The sequence below is a fragment of the Spermophilus citellus genome, assembly GCF_964194105.1.
Source record: "Spermophilus citellus genome assembly, chromosome: 4".
NCBI lineage: Eukaryota > Metazoa > Chordata > Mammalia > Rodentia > Sciuridae > Spermophilus > Spermophilus citellus.
The window spans coordinates 29,406,140-29,428,232 of record NC_138185.1 but is presented as its reverse complement, the minus strand read 5'-3'; the positions used below and the strand labels follow the sequence as shown (position 1 = coordinate 29,428,232).

Here is a 22,093-nt window from a genome sequence, read left to right as displayed (position 1 = left end):
CAAGGTTCTAAGGGTCTTGAAGAATTGCTGAAGCTGGCCTTGAATTTGTAATTTTTTTGTATCCTCCCAAGTTTCTGGAATTTTAATTGCTCATTCTAGCACCAAGATATTAATTTCTGAGCTTCAGAAAATAACTTTGATTGTTCTAATGAATTGAATTAATTATTTTAATGTCTTTGCCTTTTGTTGCAGTTGCAGGATGTGAGTTTGAATCTCTGGAATGTCTACAGCAAGATGGATCCTGTGTCTCTGGAGAATTTGCTATCAGAAGTAAGGAGCCAAATAATGTTTAATTTATGAATATTTGTCAGCTCAATTATCCACTAAAAATATTTAACTTGAAGAAATGCTTTAATCAAAGAATAATTTCTTCCTAGAGTATTATCTTGAACTTGTTGGGAGTAGAAGGGAGTCTGGAAAAATAAATAGTACCTTTTCTATTCTGAGGAAGCCTTGCCTCAGGCAAAACCAAGACCTCTTACCTGGTCCAGGATTTAAGTTTTCCTTAAAGGCATTCTTTCTGTTTGACTGCACTTTAGTAAAATAATGCAGATGGTATATTTTTTGGTAGCATGAAAAGATACAAAGACAGGATATGGCTTAAAGGAATCAAGGACTAGAGCAGAGGCAGCAAGCTTGTTCTTAGAGGCTAGCTGGTAATATTTTTATGTTACATATCTCTGTTGCAGCTGTTTAGCAATGCCATTGTAGCTTGAAAGCAGCACCAGACAATGCTTAAACAAATGGGTGTGTCTGTTCCCAAGAAACCTTGTTTACAAAAATATGTGGCCTTCCTGTAGGCTGTAATTGCCATCTCCTCAGACATTGTTTATGTAAACTTCGAAAACAATTTTCAGGGTGGGAGGAGCAATTTGCAATGAGAACTAACTCTATAGGAATAAGTAAATAACCCTATAGGAATGGTTGAACAGTCAGTGTGTGTGTGTCTCAGTGGATATGGGTGGGTATGACTTGAGTATTCAGTGGATGTGACTTGAGTATTCAGTATGTTTGGCTTTTAAAAAAATTGGTCTGGGTTTACCTGCTAAATATCTGTGAGATGTCACTTTAATTTTGTACTGCTCAGTTAGAATAGGGTAGAACAGAATGTGTTTAGAGTTATTTTAGATAACTAGCAGTAATTTTTAAATAGTACCTGAGACCAATGCATTGGGAGGGTGCATGAAGGAAATTAGAAAATCTCTGTTTTATAATATAAAATATTCCAGGATCATGAAGGACTTTTTTTCTCTGCCTCAAACTTGGAACTAGCTATTTTTTTAAGGGGCTACTTATTTTTATTTTTTCTTACTTTATTATTTAGAATAATATTTGGAGACCATGAGCTGGGCACTGGATATGGTTCATGCTACTGTGGGGATCATGGTTGTACTCCTTGTGTAGGCAGAGTGAGAAAATAAAAAAAGATAAGAAGGAAAGGAAAAGACACAATTTAAAAAATTATATTTCCATAGAATAGCAGAAAATTTGAATTTATATATCGAAAAAGGTATACCATCACTCAGAGAAAATTGCCCTAGAATGATTAACACTGAGACATATTTTAGTAAAATTTGTAGACTTCTCCCAAAAAACTCAACAATAAAATGCTTTGGCAGCCAGGCACAGATAAAGGGGAAATTCAAGCTGGCCTTGGATTTCTCCACAGCAAATAAAAAGTAAGGTAATACCTATAATAAAGTCCTCAAGGAAAAAGTAATTCCTAAATTTTATATCGTGTTTCACGTATAAAGGCAGAAAACCTTTTGAATGTAAAAGTACTGAGACATATGGTTCTTGAGAGCTTCTGAAGAAACCAGATTTGAGTACAAATTTCAACAAACCAAGCTATAACTGGAAAAAATATAGCAAAAGGACTGGCAATGAGCATAGATAGATCTTTAATTATAGACTAAAACTGAAGCATTTTTGAGCATTATGATGATTCAATGCAATGTAAATGTATTAACCTTTCTTATATGAATGATATAACTAAAAAAATGATGGTAGAAGGAAGAAGATAAGAGGTTGCATGTTTAATCTTTAATACCTAGAAAGTAGAATATCAAAAAATGCCATTTAGAACCCACCTAAAAACCAAGTAATAAAGACAAGAACATTATTTAACAGAGAATAAAATTGGATGGGTAAAGGAGAGAGGTAGGAAAAAGAAATATGCTAATGTAATGAGGAAAACAAATTAAAGTGTTTATCCTACTCTCAATCGCCACCCCACACAACACCTCTTAGGCCAGGTATATGGGGGTATTTTTCTGCACACCCAGTTCTCTAGTAGACACCAGCTCTGTATCCTTCAATCCAACTCAGTTCTGACATTGTCAACTTAAGATAGTATCCGATCCCACTGGTTAAGAAATATCTAAAAAGTCCCATCCCCCACTTCAAATGCCATTTGCAAGCAGTAGGTTATCTGTCACCTATACTTCTGACCCATCTATACATTGGAGGTTCCCACAAAATTCTCCTTAGGTTCAATTTATTTGCTAGAGTGGCTCATAGAATTCAAGAAAACTGTTTATTTGCATTTACTGTTCATTATAACAGTGTTCAGCCTCAGGGCTGCAAATGCCCCAGCATACTGTTTACAGATCCCCAAGGAAAGAACTTTGAGGGTTTGAATTGGCAGGATGTAGATGGAGGGCTGTATCATGCCCTCAAGCAGGAAGAAATATATATGACAGGTTGCATGTCCACTGTACAGGTGAATTTCTTCATATGTTTTTTTTAATATTTATTTTTTTAGTTGTAGTTGGATACAATACCTTTATTTTATTTATTTATATGTGGTGCTGAGGACTGAACCCAGGGCCTCGCGTGAACTCTACTGCTGAAGCACAACCACAGCCCACCTTCATATGTTTTTATGAGTGCATTCTTTTACTTTGCAACCACAATCACTGTTTTGATCCTCATCTGAAGATGAGTTAAGGGAAGTGACTAGCTTCCCCACCCATTTCCTTCATTATCACATTTTGTAAAGTCCTTCTTATTTCACTGCAAGCTTTCCTAGGTAATGAATAGTTTTTATACCAACAAAGAATACAGATAAACAGTCAGTGGAGAAGATGCTTAGGGTGAGGCATGTGGGAGTGGGAGCAGAGCTTCCTTGTCCTTTCCAGAAACCTTTACATTTATCAGCTTTCTAGAACTTGTCCAAACCCTTTCCTTTAGGTTTTTATGGGAGTTTTGTTAAGTAGTCATGATTGATTTTATCCTTGGCCATTGGTGATTAGCTTAAGCTATAGTCCCTCTTTCTTTCCCCAAGGTTTCAGGATAGGGCTGAAAGTTCTGCTTATCATGCCTTTGTCTTTGCCCTTTTGAAAGCTACCTAGGGTGCCTCGCCTCCAGTTATCTCATTAGTATATAAAAGACAGTTATCACTTTGGCAATTCCAAGGGCTTTAGGAAACTGGGAGAAAAACCAGATATATAATTCATGATAGCATAACTAATTTTATTTGGATATGATCAGAGATTAATAGATAGTAAGGAAATTGAGCATTAAAACTTACATTAATTACCAGGTAGACAGTAGAACTGAGAAGTAATAATTTTTTAAAAACAACTTATTAAGTTTTAAATGTTGTTAATGAAAAGTGAAGATAAAACTGAAATTGGAAAATATTCAGAAAGTAAAATCATGAAAACACTCATATCGGGCTGGGGATGTGGCTCAAGCAGTAGCGCGCTAGCCTGGCATGCGTGCGGCCCGGGTTCGATCCTCAGCACCACATACAAACAAAGATGTTGTGTCCGCCTAGAACTAAAAAATAAATATTAAAAATTCTCTCTCTCTCTCCCCCCCCTCCTCTCTCACTCTCTCTTTAAAAAAAAGAAAAGAAAACACTCATATCAAAGTACATGAAATATAGCTAAACCAAGAATTAGAAGAAATTTTTAAATGAAAATAAATTAAGAAGTAAGTGAATACTTAGGGGGAGAAAAAATAAGGAAAGAAGTAATTAAAAGGAAAGAAGAAACTATTGAATTAGAAAACAGGAAAATAGTAGAACTCATAATTAAGCTCAAAGCTGATACTTTGAAATTGAGAATAATGATATGTATAAAACTGTTAGCTCAGTTGTGATAGGTTATTTATTTATTTTTTGTAAGTTTCCTTTCTCTTCGTGGCCTTGGTATAGTTGGCAGTGTATGGAGTATTATTTTCTGCTCTGCTGTTTTTGGCTTTGGTTATGTACTCTTGCTTTGACCAGTGTAATGTAAATAGTCATAACATGACATGCTGAGCAGAGGATTTTAATGTATTCATGTGGTTCATCTTGCCCATTGCTATAACCCAAAGACCTGAAATCTAAAATAATCAATTGAGAAAAGGTATAAAAGGCTTAGGAATGCATAGTTTCATGGGTGAATTCTATTAAAACCTTAAGATATAGTCCCAGAGCTACTTAGAAGGAAAATTCCAATCCTCAAAATATTTGAATTTAGTGATGAATTAATTTAAACTAAAGAATTTAGAAAAAGAATAACTTAGAAACTTTTACTTGAAGTTAACTATATCAAACCCCAACAAATGTAGCTAAACAAATTATAAATGAGTCTCATGTGAATATTGGTACCTATATATTAAATAAAATATTAGCAAACATAAATTAATATTATGTTAACATTTTATGATGAAATAGGATTTATTAAAGGTTCAGTATTTCTATATTAGGAAATCTGTTATAATCACTATGCTGATTTTTCTCCTCCATTGAAGTTGAAAGGAATTAGATAAAACTGAATATCATGTTTAAACATTTCTAATTAAATAAGAATATAAAAAAAACCTGAACTTTTTCTGTTTTGAAAAGATATCATCATCCTCCCATGGCTAACAATTTTCAAAAAATTGAAAATTAAAAAATATATAACATTAACAATACAGGAGGGGCTGGGTTGTGGCTCAGTGGTAGAACACATGACTGACTTGTGTGAGGTACTGGGTTCGATTCTCAGTACCACATATAAATAAATAAATAAAGGCCCATCAACTATATATATATATATATATAAAACAATGATGAAGGTGAGAAGAGGTAGTTCAGGAGTATTTTCCAATGTCTGAGACTCATGTCCCACTTGCATACCCTACCCTGAATGTGAAGACACTGCAGGTCTCATGTGGAGGCTAGATATCCACTGTTTTGAGAACACTACAAGTATTTCTGGAGTCATTGGAGAGGGTCCACTCTTTTTAATTGTGCCTGGTGATAGACCCAACCTGATCTTTTCTTAAAATTGGGCACCTCGCCATAAAACCATGAAAAGATAATTTCGGCTTTACTATAAATTACTGCAAATTCTGAACCTACTTGGAATGCCTGCCCGTGCCCTGAACTCACCCATGTCCGGTTTTCCCTGACCAGATAACAACCCTTTCCTAAACCTTTGTGACGCCTCATAAATTCTGGCCTTCCCTGGCCGGATAATGACCCTCTCTAAGTCTCTAAGATCTCCATAAATTCTGATGCCGGGGCCAGCAAAAATGTAAACTTGTGTTATGCTCCTCAGAGTGTTGTTATCTGTAACCCCCCTTTGTGTAACTTTTTGGGCTATAAAACTGGGCCACAAAGAAGCCTCGGGGCTGTCTTGTTCCCGCCGTTTTGGGAGGGAGAGGCAGCCCCGCGGGTGGAAATAATAAGCTTGCTTTAATTTGATTTTAATTGGAGTCAGTGGTCTTTTCTTGAGTCCTGGTCTAACACCTGGACCACAGTGACATCATACAGTTGAAGAAACAGAAATGACTGTATATCAGGCCCTTTTCTAATTTTCTGACGTGCCATAAACTTCATATTCTTAGATCATGTTAAGAAGGGCTAAAAAGCCCTTTTAATATCTAATAGTAGACTTCACATCTGTCCTAAGGTTTAAAGGCCAAGAGCCAGATTTAATTTTATTTAAAAATAATAAAATAAGTGCTCAGGATTACTTCTCAGAGGAGTAGCTGCTGCAGTAGTAGTGGGAAGATAAGAGTTGAGGGAATAACCCTTTCTGGGAATGCTAAGGATTGTTTCTCAGAGGACTCATGTAGAATCACGGATTTTCCAAATAGAGGAGAAGTTGATGTGAACATTCTAGGCACAGGGAAGAAACATGTCTGAAAGCCTTAGAATCATCCTCTTTTGCACATTGAGAGGTGCTCCTCAACTGTGGCTGCCTTAAGCCATCCCTTGCCTGACTAATAGAGATGGTGCCATGAGTATGGATTTTGAGTCACCCAAGGCCTGCCTCTGCTGGATGCCAACCTAGGGCCCAGTTCTATCTAAAGTTCAGAGTCCTTGCCTACTGGGTAAGGGCTAAGGCACACTGGCATGGTCTTTGGATTTTCAAACTGTTGTTGCATATCTCACCTTGAGATTTGTACTGGAAGAGTCTAAGCAGATAGACTTTCCATCAAACTGATTGGTTCCACTTACCAGCACAAATCCATTTCCAAAAACGCAGTTTGTGCTGGGGAAAAGTTGGAGAATGGTGTGTCTAGTGAAAAGCACACAGGCTCTAGGTGTCTTGTCTCTAAATAGTTCCACCCTTACTGCTTGTTAGTGTTGCATCCTCAGGCAGGTTGCAACTGTGCCTCAGTCTGCTCATCTATAAATGGACATAGAGAACTACACAAGGCTATTAGGGCAATTAAAAGGGACAATATAGAGAAAACAATATTTCATATAACTGCTAGTTGTTTTTAATATTAGAATTTATGGGGCTGGGGTTGTAGCTCAGTGGAAGTGCGCTCACCTCGCGTGTGGGGGACCCTGGGTTCGATCCTCGGCACCACATAAAAATAAACAAGTGAAATAAAGGTATTGTGTCTAACTACCACTAAAAAATATTTTTAAAAATATACTAGAATTCATGACATCTTCCATTTCATTCATAGCATGGAGCTGAAAGCAGTATTTAATAATATTGCCTTGTTCTGTGATTACTACTGACATATCCACCTCCTTCAAGGTGCTTTTTGGAAGCAAAGTGCGTATCTTCTTCGTGTAACTCCTAAAGCATACAGTGTTTTATATCTAGAAGATAGCCATTCAGTTGTGTGATTCTGCTCTCTATCATAGACCCAAACCAAGACACTGTCACTAGGGTAGGCCCTTAAAATGGAAATGTACCTTCAGGGTCTGTTTCTAAACACATTCAGAAAACAAAATGGTATATTCTAATAACTAATAACTATGTTGGTTCCTTTTGCATTTTCAAGTCTCACAATTAAAGAATTCTAGTGTAGCTGAAAAGATTGTACAGAACCATACACATGCTGAGGTGGAGAGTATCAGGTATAGTTTCACTGAGACCAGTGATGTGCATTATGGATGTCTGACAAATGGCAGGAGGTTTAAGTGGTTTAATTAGTCACAGCTAATTTTGTGCTGGCCTGCTACAGAGGCAGAGAAATGAATACGTATTAAAGACATCTGATGTGCAAGGTATGGAAATAAGTGCTTCATATAGATTATTTTCATTTAATCCTGTAATATCTATAACATCTCTGTAAGGTAGATAGTAGTTATCCCAGTTATATACAATAAGGTATTTTAGATTTAGAAAACTTCCTAGTCCAAGGTCACGTAGCCAGTAAGAGACAGAGCAGATGTTTTAGCAGGTCTTTCTATATTGAAACATAATTTCAGTGCTAGGATATGGTGGCAGCCAGCTTGAGATGGGGAGTGGATCTAGAACCAGAGGAGTCAGACAGTCATTTGAAGGTCTTAGTTAAAGTGTCAGTTGAAAAAGTAGGGAGTGTACTTCTCTTCATACTCCACAGGGATATATCAGAGTTAACCCTTGCCAAAGTGAGAAGATAGTCCTGAACTTGGGATAAAGAGCACTGACTGGATGCAGTAACTGCGTGTCAGGAACCCAAACTGAAGTATTGATTTACTGGGACAAGGCATACATACACGTATAGTAAGGCAGTGTGACCTAGATCATGGCAGATTATCAATTACATGCATATTTGTATATATGAAATACATATATGTAGGACTGAGGATGTAGCTTAGTAGTAGAGTGCTTACCTATTAAGGTCCTGGGTTTGGTCCTCAGTACCACAAAGAGAGAGAGAGAGAGAACATTTCCAAAAATGCTAACGATGACTTTTATTCTATATTTTCTGGGTTTTCGGTAGTGAACAAATACTGCTTGTGCATTTGTTTTCAAAGACATTTTATTATTAAAACATCAAAGACTCACTGGGTACTGTGGTGTACACTTATAATCCAGCTACTTGGGAAGCTGAGGCAGGAGGATCACCAAATTTGAGGCCAGCCTAGACACTTAGTGAGACACTTATCAAAATAAAAAATAAGAAAGGATGGAGATGTAGCTCAGTAGTAGAGCATTTGCTTAACATGTGCAAGACCTTCGATTCAGTCCCCAGTAGTGCAAAAAATAATAATAATTAAGAAGGAAAATAAAGATAAGAACACAGACTCAGACTCAGAAAATAGAATAAAACTAATGTACGGCCTAAAGAATTACAAAGCAAAACAACAGAACCTTGTTGGTCACTGCAGAAGCAATCTAATTTTTTTTTTTTTTGCCAAACCTCCTTGTCCAAGAATTCACTATCATGAATTCTTTTTTTTTTTTTTTTTTGCGGAGGGGTGATGGTGGTACCAAGGTTGAACTCAGGAGCACTCAACCACTGAGCCACATCCCCAGTCCCATTTTGTACTTTATATTTAGAGACAGGATCTCATTGAGTTGCTTAGTGCCTCACTTTTACTGAGGCCAGCTTTGAACTTTGTGATCCTCCTGCCTCAGCCTCCCGAGCTGCTAGGATAACAGGCATGCACCACCACGCCCAGCCATGAATTCTTTGGTAATCACCTCCTTATTTTTTCTTGCAGTTTTATCATCCAGTTTGCTTCCATTAACACATAGTTTAGCACTCTCTGCCTGTAGCGTGTGTATGTTTGTGGGGGGCGGTGTATTTTAGGTTTCTTTTAACTGTAGGTTCTCCTTTACCTCTTTGGTCTCTGTATCCTCTTACTCTCTATTTGTTGAAGAAGCTATTCCATTTTTCTTCTAGTTGTTCTCAGTTGGGATTTTGTTGATTTATTTCCATGATGTACTTTAAATTTTCCTCTGTCTTTTGTATTTCCTGATAATTAGTCATTGAATCTAAAGGTTTATTCAGTTTCAAAATTGATACTTGGAGGAAAGTCTCCTTCCTAAAGGGTATTGTATTCTTTTGAGGGGTGAGCATGGGGGATTGAACTCGGAGACATTTTGCCACTGAGCCACATCCCCAACCCTTTTTATATTTTATTTTAAGACAGGTTTTCACTAAGTTGCTTAGGGTCTTGCTAAGTTGCTGAGGCTGGCTCTGAACTTGCAGTCCTCCTGCCTCAGCCTCCTGAGCCACTAGGATTACAGGTGTGGTGTACCTGGTAGGTATTGTATTCTTTATCAAAGAGCATATAAGGTTTAATTGATTCTCTTTTTCTTTGTTGAAACAACATTACTATGCAATCATTATATGCCTAATTCACCATTGTACATTGGTGATATTTCAATTCTGTAATTCCTTCTTCATTTATATTCTAAAGAGAAATGTTTAACTTGCAATAAATAGTGGTGAGAAGTTCATATAAGACAAGCAGGATAAATGCCTGAACCTATCAGTTTTCAAAGTAAAGTTGGTTCCTTCACCATTCTTCATAAATAACCAATTAAGTTTTAAAAATATACATATAAATTTGAAGTCATAAATTTAAACATATTTGACACATTTATATTCATTGAAGATATCATCTTTAGTGATTCCATCTTTGGGTAGTGAACTCCCTTCAGACTGGTTCATATGTCCTTTTAACATAATACTGATAGTCCTTGATAACTTCCTTGCCAGCTACTATGATGAGTAGTTGCCGCAGTCTGGCTGGGCACAATCAGGAGCCACTTGTCAAAAGAAACTAACTTTATTTTTAGAACCACACATGCCAAACAAAACAGCTCCTCAGGAAAAACCCTCAGAGCCCAACTGCCACCACCGGCTTCCCACAAGCCTCTCCCCAAAACCACAACCCTCCCCACCTCCCACAATCCTCCTGCTCTTGAGGCCGATTGGCTGGGTCGCGTGGGCGGAGCCAAAAAAGTCCCCCAATGAGCAGCTCCGTGGTCTGAAAGGGCAGGGAAACAGCCCAATGAGCATCACCGCAGAGGAGCCAATCAGCTAGATGTTGCTAGGGCCGATGTGAGCCAATGATCAGCTGGCAGTCTGAAAGGGCGGAGAAACAGCCCAATGAGCATCACCGCAGAGGAGCCAATCAGCTAGATGTTGCTGGGGCTGCTGTGAGCCAATCATCAGCTGGCAGTCTGAAAGTTTGCTGGGGCCCCTTCGGCTGTGGCTCTCAACAAGTAGTAGCTGATAAGTATGATAAGATGTTTCAGGCACAAATTTTGTACAATTCCTGTCCCAGACCTGGACTTAGTCTTTTCTCTATTAAGTTCTGGGTTTTTTATTTGCATTGTAAATAGTATTTTAGCACCACAATCTGCATGCTAGGAATGTCATTGCTATTTTTTTGGTCATTGCTTCTAGATCTCTCCAGTGAACAGCTAGGAAATTCTCTATCATGTGGGGTGTGTGTGTGTGTGTGTGTGTGTGTGTTTGTGTATATAGTCATGTGTCAATTAACAACAGGGCTACATTCTGAGAAGTGTATCATTGCACAATTTTCATTGGGCAAACATCATAAATTTATACAAACCTTGGTGGTATAGCCTATTACTCATCTAGAGTATATATACTATCATGTATGTGGTTCCTCATTAACCAGAACATCTTTATGTGGTGCATTGATTGTATATACATATATGTATACATATATATGCTTTATCCCATATTCTATAGAAGATATTCAGAAAATATCAACATTTTCACCTAAATGATTACTGAAATTTATATGTGTATCATATGTGTATGTATGTATGTATATGTATGTATGTGTGTGTGTGTGTATATACACACACACACACTTACACATACAAGCACACACAAATATCCATCTACAAATATTCTGGGCTCTAAGTAGAGAAGCCATTAGTGAGATTGTTGTTTTTAGTAAGTATTCCCAGCAGAGGTTTATTTTATTTTATGTAGTGGTAGAGTCAGTGCATGATTAGCATAGAGCCTATAGGTCTGAGTACTTATGCATCATCCACTGGAAGAGGAGAATGGAGGAGAGCAAAGATCTAACCTACAAAGCTTGTTGTAGTAAACAGAATGCCTAATGAGAGCAAGGTGTTAAACTAGATGCCTGACATATGTACCCTTACACCATGCAAGATAGGCAGTGAAGATAACTATACAGTTGAAGTACAAATTATTAGCAACTTCAAAATAAGGGCATAGGTATTACTTGAGGAGTATCTTAAGCAAATCAGTTGGCATATTCTTTGTTAGCTGATGATTCCTTAAAAGCTAATAGCAAAATCCAATGTGTGGTGGTTGGGAACAAGAATGAGTGCAAAGAGGAGACTGAAAAGCTGATGGAACGGAGTAGAGAGTAGAAGCTGCACATAAAGGAGTCAACCAGGAAGGGTGTAGAGTTCTCAGTATTCACATGGCTACTAAGAAGAAGATTAGAGGGAGAAGAGGGCTCTGTGTCATTCCTGGCCCCACTGAACTTCTAACTAAGGTCAGCTAATTTGTACTTGAACAGAGCTTTATGATGTGTGACCTTTTGGGCACTTGGACATAGCACCATCGTTTAGGTGCTTAATAAATAAGTTCTTCCCTCTATCAAAGGTTGATAAATTAATATGCTCGAGGGTCATTACTGTTTTTTTTTAAATTAACCTTTTACAATTCAGTGGTATTTAGTAAGTTTACAAAATTGTGCAACCATCACAACAATCAAATTTTAAAATATTTTTATAACACAAAAAGTTTCTATATGCCCACTTGCAGTCATTCTGTATCCTTACTCCAAGCCATAAGCAATTACTAATCTGTGTTCTGTCTCTATATTTCATATGAATGGACTGTATTCTTGTTGGTCTTTTTGCATCTGGATATTTCATATAAATGGACCACATTCCTGGTAGTGTTTTGCATCTGGCTTTTTTCACTTGACCTCATATTTTTAAGATTTTTCTATGTAAAATAAATAAAAATTAAAAATAAAATAAAAAGGGAAAAAATAAAGATTTGTGTGATAGCATCATCAATTATGTGCTACAATCTTTTAATCAGCGTATATAAATATATGGTATTTTGAGATCAGTAGCAGTTTTATGGCTCTGGTTTTCTAAAGTACCTCTGTTTCATAATATTATCTCTTTAATTTTCTCCCCAGGATTTGGTTGCTTTTGAACATCAGTGGACTAGCTTCTTCGCTAATTTTGATACAGAAATTCCTTTCCTGCTAGAACTTTCAGAATCTCAGGCAGGCGAGGTATGTTAAGGGAAGGGTCAATGAAAGAAAGAATTATTTATTTGTTTGTTGTTTTTATTAAAATTTTTTTTCCAAAATACACTATCAATCCTATATTACTGTTGTTTTGTAATTTGATTATTATTTTCTTAAACTGTATTATATGCCATAAAGAAATTCACCCCCCTGCCAATCTCTATATAAAAAGTTGTTTGGGGGCTGTGGATGTAGCTCAGTGATAGAGCATTTGCCTAGCATGAGCAAGGCCCTGAATTTGATCCCCAGCACTGCAGAAGGGGTTGAGGGTGTTTTGTCTTTTTTCCTGTGCCACCTTCTCTACTGGATGTATATTCATTTTTCAGTATGGTGGTGCCTTTGTCAGCCAGAAATTCTGTTGACCACTAGTTAATAATTTCTTCACATATCTCTTTCAAATGTCAAACTGTCTTTTTTTAACATTTATTTTTTAGTTGTAGTTGGACTCAATACCTTTATTTTATTTATTTATTTTTATGTGGTGCTCAGGGCCAAACCCAGGGCCTCGGTTTGCTAGGTGAGTGCTGGGTGAGTGCTCTACCGCTGAGTTAGCTACAACCCCAGCCCCCAAACTGTCTTTTATAAGCAAACAACACTAGTGAGAAGTTACCAGTTTCAGACTAAAACACTCCATGAGTAAACTAAAGTATCTAGATTGAGAACCAAAAAGTATAGACAAAAAAAAACCTGTGCCTTTGTGTGTATATGTCACAGAAATTAGTCAACGTGGATTAGAAGAGCTCTCCTGAATTGGACAGGGCAGAGTGGTGGAATGGGTGGGGGATGGGAATGGGAAAGACAGTAGAATGAATTGGACATAAATTTCCTATGTTCATATATGAATACATGACCAGTGTAATTACACATCATATATAACCACAAAAAGTGGGAAGTTATACTCCATGTATGCATGATATGTCAAAATACATTCTATTGTAAAGTATAATTAAAAAGAACAAATTTAAAAAAAAAAGAACAACTCTCCTGAGCTTGCCCTTGAGTCCACCTTGGGCTTTTACCACCAGTACTCAGATCTCTGGTGGCCCAGAACAATCCCTCCTTCTCCTCCTGATCACTTGGAGCAGGAGTTGATTTTTTTGTGGGTTGGTGGTGGTGCTGGGGTTTGAACCCAGGGCTGCCCACATGTTAGGTAAGTGCTTTGCTACTGAACCACACCCCAGCCTCTGGAGTTGATCTTAGTGTGAATTTTCTTTTACTTATGTTGTAAACCCTAGAATATATTGTTATTGTTGTTTTAAACAATTATCTATTTTAAAGGTTTACTGAATAAGAAAAATATCTTATGTCTTTTTCCATGATGTTACTTTCTCTGGCGCTCTTTCTTCCTTTGTGTAGACCTGGATTTCCATTTGGTATCCTATTTCCCTAAAGACTTTTCTTTAACATTTTTTTGTAGTTCAAATCTTATTCTGATGAAATCTTTCAGCTTTTGTATGTCTAGGAAAAAAAATCTTGATTTCATTTTTGAAAGATACTTTTGCCATGTATTGATTCTAAGTTGACAGTTTTTTCCTTTCCAACATCTCAAAAGATGTTGCTCTACTGTCTCTCACTTTGTTACTGATAAGTCTTTTTTAAAATTTTATTTGTTCTAATTAGTTATACAGGACAGTAGAATGCATTTTGACATATTGTACACAAATAGAGCACAACTTCTCATTCCTCTGGTTGTACATGGTGCAGAGTTACTCTAGTAGTGTAATCATACATGTATATAAGGTAATAATGTCTCTCATTCTACCATTCTTTCTATCTCCACAGCCCCACCTTGTTACTAATAAGTCTTTCATCCTAATCTTTGTTTCTCTGTACATAGCAGAGAAAGTCCCTGTAGCAGATTTTTAAGATTTTCCCTTTATTACTGGTTTTGAGTAATTGGATTATGATATGCCTTGCTGCAGTTTTCTTCATATTTCTTGCATGTGGGTTTTGTTGAGCTTCTTTTCTTAGTTTGGTGGATTTATAGTTTTTGTCAAGTTTGATAATTTTTTGTACATTATTAGTTCAAATAGTTTTTCAGCTTCCTGTCTCTTTCCTTCCAGTTATTCCTAAATTAGACCTCAAAATTCTCACACACTTCAATGGTGCCCTTCAGCTTTTTGCATTCTTTTTTTCTTTCTCATTACTGTGATCCTAAGAATGAGAGATATTCAAAAAGAGATAACTCAGAAGTGTCGCTCTCTAGACCTGGGAATGTAGTTCACTGGTAAGAGTATTTGCCTAGTATGTATGAGGGCCTGCTGGTTCAATCCCTGGCACTACCAAAAAAAAAAAAGTGTCACCTTTGTTTATGACAGGTGACAAACCTTTTTAATTTCTGATTTATCTCTTCTATTTCCTTTGCACAAATGAACAGATATGTATTTTTATATCTTTCTTGCATTGAAGAATAACAAAGAATCATTTCCACTTTGCTTTCTTCATTTAACAATATATCTTGGAACTCTTTCCAAATCAGTTTGTTGAGATTTTTCTCCTTCTTTGCTACAATTTATAATAAATACTCTATTTTGAAAATGAATCTTAATTTATTCAGGTACTCTCTTATGTATATATATTTAGGTAGTATTCAACAGTCTGCCATTTGCAAACAGTGCATAATAAATAACTTCATGCTCATCTTTCCATAATGTTATACACACACACACACACACACACACACACACACACCTCTAGGAATGGGATTTCTGGGTCAAAAGGTAAGTACATACACAATTATGTTAGCTATTGCCAGATCCCCCTTAAGAAGGATTGTACTAATTTTCATTCTTAATGATATGAGAGTGCCTGTTGCTCCATAGCCTCACCAATAGAATATAGGGTCATACTTTAAAATTTTTCTACAGTCCTAGGCTGGGAATGTGGCTTAGCACTTACATAATGTGTGTGAGGCCCTGGATTCAATCCCTGTATCACAAACACACACACATACAAAAATTGTTTCCACAGTCTTATAGATGAGATATGGTATCTCAGTGTTGTTTTAATTTAGGTTTCTCTGCTTATAAGTAAGTTGAACATCTTTTACATGTTTAGAGTTATTTATATTTTGTTTTATGTCTTCTTTTCCCCCCAATTTAATATTGATGCAGTTTTTTTTTCCTATACTAGGGATTGAACTCAGGGCCTTGCACATAGATAGCAAGTGCTCTACCATAAGCTGTACCCCCAGTCCTGGTACAATATTGACTGAACAAAAGAGCACAGTTTTTTGTTGTTGTTGTTATTTAAGAGCATAGGTTTTTAGGTCTTTTGTCCCTTAGTTTTAAGGAGTTCTTTTTATGTATTTCAAATATTTCTTCCATGTTAATCACACTTGCTTTACTTATGGAAACTATTTTTATTTTTATGTAAATATCAATCTTTTATCATCTCTAAATTTTAAATCATTGTACAGAGAAAAGTTTTTAAATTTTTTTTATTATTTTAGTTTTTTTAATATACTATAGTAGTTGGGTAATTTTGACAAAATAATACATGCAAGGAATTTTATTCCAATCCCCATCAGAGAAAATCTTTAATTGAAGGTTAAAGAGTAATTCACCATCTAGTATTGCATGGTTTAATGTTTTCCATTTAGGTCACTAATCCACAAGGGATTTTTTATGTGTATGGTGTGAGATACGGATCTAATTTTATCTTTTTTCTCTATGATTACTCAGTTAAAATCCCAACTATGTAATTCGCTAGCTCTGTGGTCTTGGTCAAGTCAATTAACTTTTCATGTCTTAGTCAACTCATCTGTAGAGAGGAGATGATGATACTATGAAGCTCATAGGTTGTTATTAGGATTACTTAAAAGTAAGTAATTGAAGTGTCTTTCACAGTTCACATGGGAAGCCCATAATAAATTTCAACTATTATTATTTTAAAAGTGTTATTATAAATTAACAACACAAATGCCAAAATTCTAATTGATAAATATCTAAACTATATATAAGTAACAAAGAGAAATCCATATGGCCACTGAACATATCAAAAATATTGTATTTCATTAAAAAATCAAAGGGATAGGTGGCACATGCCTGTAATCCCAATGACTCAGGAGGCTGAGGCAGAAGGATCTCGAGTTCAAACTAGCCTCAGCAATCTAGTGAGGCCCTAAGCAACTCAATGAGACCCTGTCTCCAAATAAAATATAATAAGGGCTAAGGATGTGGCTCAATGATTAAGCGCCCCTGAGTTCAATACCTTGTACCCCGCCCCCCAAAAAAAATAGTCAAAAGGATATAAAGGGCTGGAATTGTGACTCAGTGGTAGAGCATTTGCCTCACATGTGTAAGGTACTGGGTTCAATTCTCTTGCACTGCATATAAATAAATGAATAAAATAAAGGTCCATCAACAATTTTAAAAAATCTGAAAAAATTTTTAAGAGGGATATAAAATAGAACATAGTGATCATTGTGGCATTGATCAATGTGGCAAATCTCTTTAAACCATTCCTTAGGCAGTGCTGATGATGAGACCCAGAAATAGGCACACTCGGATATTGTAAGTGAAGGTGTACATTGACAAAACTCTTTTGAAAAACAGTTTGGTGATATAGTTCTGCCTATTTGTTTTAGAGCAGTCTTAGGAAATATTCAGAGCTCCAAGTTATTCATTACACTATTAATCTTGATATAGAAGAGTTAGTAACAATATAAATTTCCAAGAATAGAGGACTACTTAATACACTTAAGTATAATCATATAGAGTCTATGAATGTGCCATAGAAAAAAGATTTGAATGGCCAGGTGTGGCAGCATATCTTTCTAATCCCAGTTACCCATCTCAGTGGGAAGGATTTTAAGATTGAGGCCAACCTGGGCAACTTAGTGAGACCCTGTCTCAAAAATAAATAAATAAATAAAAATAAAAAATACAAAGGACTGGGGATGTAGTTCAGTGGTAAAACACTTGCCTGACATGCACAAGACCATGGGTTCAATCCCCAGTACTCTCCCACCCCCCTCAAAAACAAGAAGGAAAAAAAGATTCAAAGAAAATGTACCAAAATGTTAATGGTTCTTAGAGATTACAATGGTGGTTTTTATTGTGTTCTGCAATGAACATATACTGTTTAAATAATTGGAAAAATACACAACAAGTGTTCTCTAGAGGTATTATAATTGCTGTTTGAAAATTTGAACTCTCTGGACACTAGACCCCATGTGTTTGCTTTGGTTAGTGTTTAGCCTAATGCTGTGTATCCAAAAGCTGAGAATTATTTATTTGGTTTCCCAGGAAACTTCTGTCATTGTACTTCTGTGTTCCTTGGATTCTCCCTTGTTGCTCATTTTAAATTAGCATATTATAATTAGTACACATTCATGTTTTGGAAGTTTATAAAAAAAACTTCTTATATATAAGGGGAAAAATCCCTACAAGATTAGCAATTTGGACAATAGATGGTGGTTGGTCCAGTGTTCTTTCAATAAAAACTATAAATTTGAAAAGAAAATTTTTCTTTACTTTTGCAGCCTTTTGTCTTTTTTCTTCACTTTTTTTTTGCCATGTGTCCTCCAATTAATGTTGCTATCCACCACACATATCCTTCCATATTCTTAGAATAATCTACTGACATCTCTCTTTCTCACACATACATTCTACGTGCTCTCTTGAGTGTGTGTGTGTGTGTGTGCGCACATATATACATGTATGAAGGATTTCTGATTATTTTATAAAATTGTGCTCTTAATATACAATGTTGTCTTCTTTTTAGCCATTCAGAAGTTACTTCAGTCATGGAATGATCTCCAGCCATATAACTGAAAACAGGTAAGGTCCCCAAGGGAAGAAGTGTGAATGGTGATAGCAAAAATGGAACTTACAAGCAAGGTGAAATTTGGGAGCATTGAATTAGAGAACCTTGAGTCAGAAGAGTATGGCTTTAGTCATCACAGGGTAAGAAATCCTGTACCCTGTAAATTCATTGGTTTCACCGCTTTTTTAAAGAATATGTATTTTATTTTTCTGTAATTTTATAGTAAACTAGCATTTTGTAGAGGGGAGTTACTGGGGATTGAAATCAGGGTCACTCATCCTCTGAGCCACATCCCCACCCTTATTTTGTAAGGTCTCACTGAGTTGTTTAGTGCCTTGATTTTTGCTGAGACTGGCTTTGAACTTGCAGTCCTCCTGCCTCAGCCTCCTGAGCCTCTGGGATTACATGTGTGCTACCATGCCCAGGTAAACTAGTTTTAAATGCATTAGAGCCTGCTAATATCTAAATGAAGGAATTTTGATTCCTTGTCCCTAGCTTAGGAAAGCAAGAGTAAAAATTCAGGGACTGGGCAGGAGAACAATAGTGGTTTGTGGGGAGTAAAAGGGTCTCCTCATGAAGAAGAGGGGAACAGGAAGTGTTCCAAAGTTTTTCCTTCATTTTTGTCATGATCAACAGGAAGTGCTTCCTCTGATGGATAAAGAAGATAGATCTTGGGCTGGGGATGTGGCTCAAGCGGTAGCATGCTCACCTGACATGCGTGTGGCCCACGTTCGATCCTCAACACCACATACAAAGATGTTGTGTCCGCCGAAAACTAAAAAATAATAAATATTAAAATTCTCCATCTTTTTTTTTTTTAAAAGAAGAAGATAGATCTTTACTCTCTCCTTCCCTCAATCACAGTCCACTCTAACAGTAAAACAAAATACTCTGGGGGGATTCAGACTCATTCTGTTCTGCCCAAAATATCACTTAGCTTGAATTAAGTTTCAGAAGAAAAATCAGTCATGTTTAGTTTTCAAAGCCCCTATTTACTTGATGCCTAAGGTACTATTTCAAGGGGAATGAAAAGAAATGCAAAGACTTTTCTATACAACACACATTAAGAGCACTTTAAGGAAAGGGTGGGGGATAAAGAAAACTATCTTTTAAAATATATCTCCCATCAAAAATAGTTACTACAACATATCAAGGAAGAGAAGTACATGGTTAAGAAAATAAATAAACCAAATATGTTTTCTGTTCTCATGGAGTTTGTAGTATGCTGAAGAAATAAGACCTTAATTAAATAAACTCACATAGAAATATATCATTGTGAACTCTGATTAATGCCATGAAAGAGAAAAGAACATTGATGGTACTGTGAAGAGAGTCTGGCCTCCTCTGGGAGAGATGTGAACAATGAGTAGAGATAATTGGGAGAAGGGAGAAGATGAGAGGTCCTGAAACAAGAACATAAAGGACATAAAGAACATGAAATATCCTGGAATATGGGAGTTGGAGGAGAACTGCCTTGCATGGAAATGAAGAAATCGAGTAGACCTTACAAACCCTTGTTTGCCATTTGCAAAATTTTGGTACTTCTCCTGAGAATAACAGGTAGTGAATGCTTTGCATATCTAAAAGATTAATATCACAACCAGGTGCAGTAGTGCGTGCTTGTAATCCCAGTAACTCAGAAGGCCGAGGCAAGAGGATCCAAATTCAAGGCCAGCCTCAGCAACTTAGAACTTCAGACACTTAGCATGGCCCTTTCTCAAAATAAAAAATAAAAAGACCAGGAGATGTAGCTCAGTGGTAAAGCCCCCCTTGGTTTCAATTCCCAGTACAAAGTATATATATTATCACTGTTGGAGAATAGGTTATAGAAGGGTAAGGGTGGATGCAGTGAAACAGGAAACGTTGCAGTTATTAAAGGAGGAAATAATGGCAGCAGGGATTAGGGGTTATGGCCATGTGGTTGAAGGAAACTAAATAAGTGGTTTTCAGGAGGTTGATTTGATTTAGGGGGTGAGGAAGCACAAATCCTTTGGGTTTGCCATAGTATGCTTCATGTGAAAGTCACTTGGTGACTTTTACAACAGCTCTATGAATGAAATGACTGAGGAGGGGTTGATTAGAGTGAACGAGGAGTGAGCAGAAAATGGGAGGGAGGTAGAATTCAGCCAAGAGAGAGGGAGTAAGAGGATGGACAGGTAATGAAACTATTTGCAACCCTCCTCTTATCCTTTCCACCTGAAGTTACTCAGAAGTTGGTCATTGCTCTATTGTCTGCCTAGTCTGATCACAGCCACTATCATGCTTTAAAACCTGTATTTCTATTATAATACTGTCATATAAAACTAGGGTTTTGCTTCATCACTATATTATGCACATAAACTTTTAAGGAACTGTTCCTCAAAAGGTAGGTTAAGTTGAAAATATAAGTCTAGTGTGGATATAGTTATGTTCCTCAATGACTAATCCCTTTGGGTCACTAGTAAGAGTCACTTGGCATCCCTTCCCAATCAGTCCAGGACATTAGGTTCAGGACATCAATCAGAAAAATCCAAGAACTCACTCAGGTCATAGGAATCTGTTTTCTTTTTTTTTTTTTTTTTTTGGAATCTGTTTTCTAATCACATGTTTTTCTTGCTGCTCTAGCCCTAATCGGCAGCCATTTGTACTCTTTGGTAATCACTCAACTCAAGAAAACCTGAATGCTGGAAACTTTAACTTCCCTTCTGAAGGGCACTTGGTACGCAACACTGGTCCTGGTGGGAGCTTTGCTAAACACATGGTGAGTGGCTGGACTGCCTGGTGCCTGCTGGACAATTAGTGCATTTATTTAACCCTGAGTCTGATGTTTATTTTAAAGTGAAAAATGATTGGAAACTGTATGTATATAATATATGTTATGTATATATAAACACATTTATATTTATTTTAAAATATATAACATTTATAAAATATAAAAATAAATATACAATATTTATTAGTACTAGATGTGATTTGAAAACATTTAACTTTGAAGTATTTGAAGTAAAAAAGATTAAAAGCAATTTTAATAGTCACACCAAGCCTAAATTTGTGATGTTCTGGCTTATATTTAAGATCATAAACCTTGATGATCTTTGTTCTCTTATTGAGAGTTCCAGGGAGATTTCTGCATTTGATAGTATGTTGTCTGCTACATTCTTTAAAAGAGATCATTGAACTTGAATGTGGGGACTCTAATGAATGTGAACATTTATGCTATCTTAATGGAATGTTAAATATTTTTAAAATGTTTCTGGCTATCAGGAAAGCCAGAGTTGTAGGTGTTGTTATTTTTTAAATTTAGACTTGGAGAATGTGTGACCCAGGTGATATAGTTTAGTCTCTCCGAGTTATGATTCTAGAACTGCCTCTGAGCCAGCTCAGGATATAGAGCTACCAGAAAGGATGGGCTGTCAGGACTTTGCTGTTCTGTCAAAGGAGGCTCAGACCCCATTTTAAATCCCTGAGTAGTTTTGGAATACACAGAAAATGCCAGATGGAACAGGCTTCTCTGTGTAATATTATTTGTTGAATACACAAATTAAATAAATATAGGAGACGATTCTGACTTCTGCTTCTACAAAGATGGTGTATAGTGTATACATGCTTTATCTCTCATTAAATACAACTAAAAACATGGGACCTTTCATATAAAACAAACACAAATATACTCTGAAAGGTACAGAGAAGGAAGCAGGATGGCTAAAGACTTCAGGAAATAAGATGGTAGTGAATTCTTATGTTTTTTATTTCCTTATATCCAGACTGGATATTCAAGAATATCCAGATATATTCAGAGGATCAGAAAAGGTACAGCCTAGTAAGACAGAAAACTTTAAGATAATAACTGCTCTATATACAAGCCCTACAGAAAAAGTACACCTCTGCCCCAACCCT

The 22,093-nt window shown here is 36.4% G+C and overlaps 1 protein-coding gene across 5 annotated transcripts in view; it reads left to right on the top strand.

Annotated features, from left to right (window-relative positions):
• The window catches only part of DNAAF9 (dynein axonemal assembly factor 9), a 159,052-nt gene that overhangs the window by 45,191 nt on the left and 91,768 nt on the right, over positions 1-22,093 (top strand). For all 5 annotated transcript variants that reach the window (XM_081289866.1, XM_081289863.1, XM_081289864.1 and 2 more), the window contains 4 exons: positions 193-270; positions 12,335-12,433; positions 18,176-18,231; positions 20,822-20,957. In XM_081289866.1, the coding sequence (XP_081145992.1) occupies positions 193-270; positions 12,335-12,433; positions 18,176-18,231; positions 20,822-20,957 (369 nt within the window). The remainder of the gene's footprint in view (positions 1-192; positions 271-12,334; positions 12,434-18,175; positions 18,232-20,821; positions 20,958-22,093) is intronic.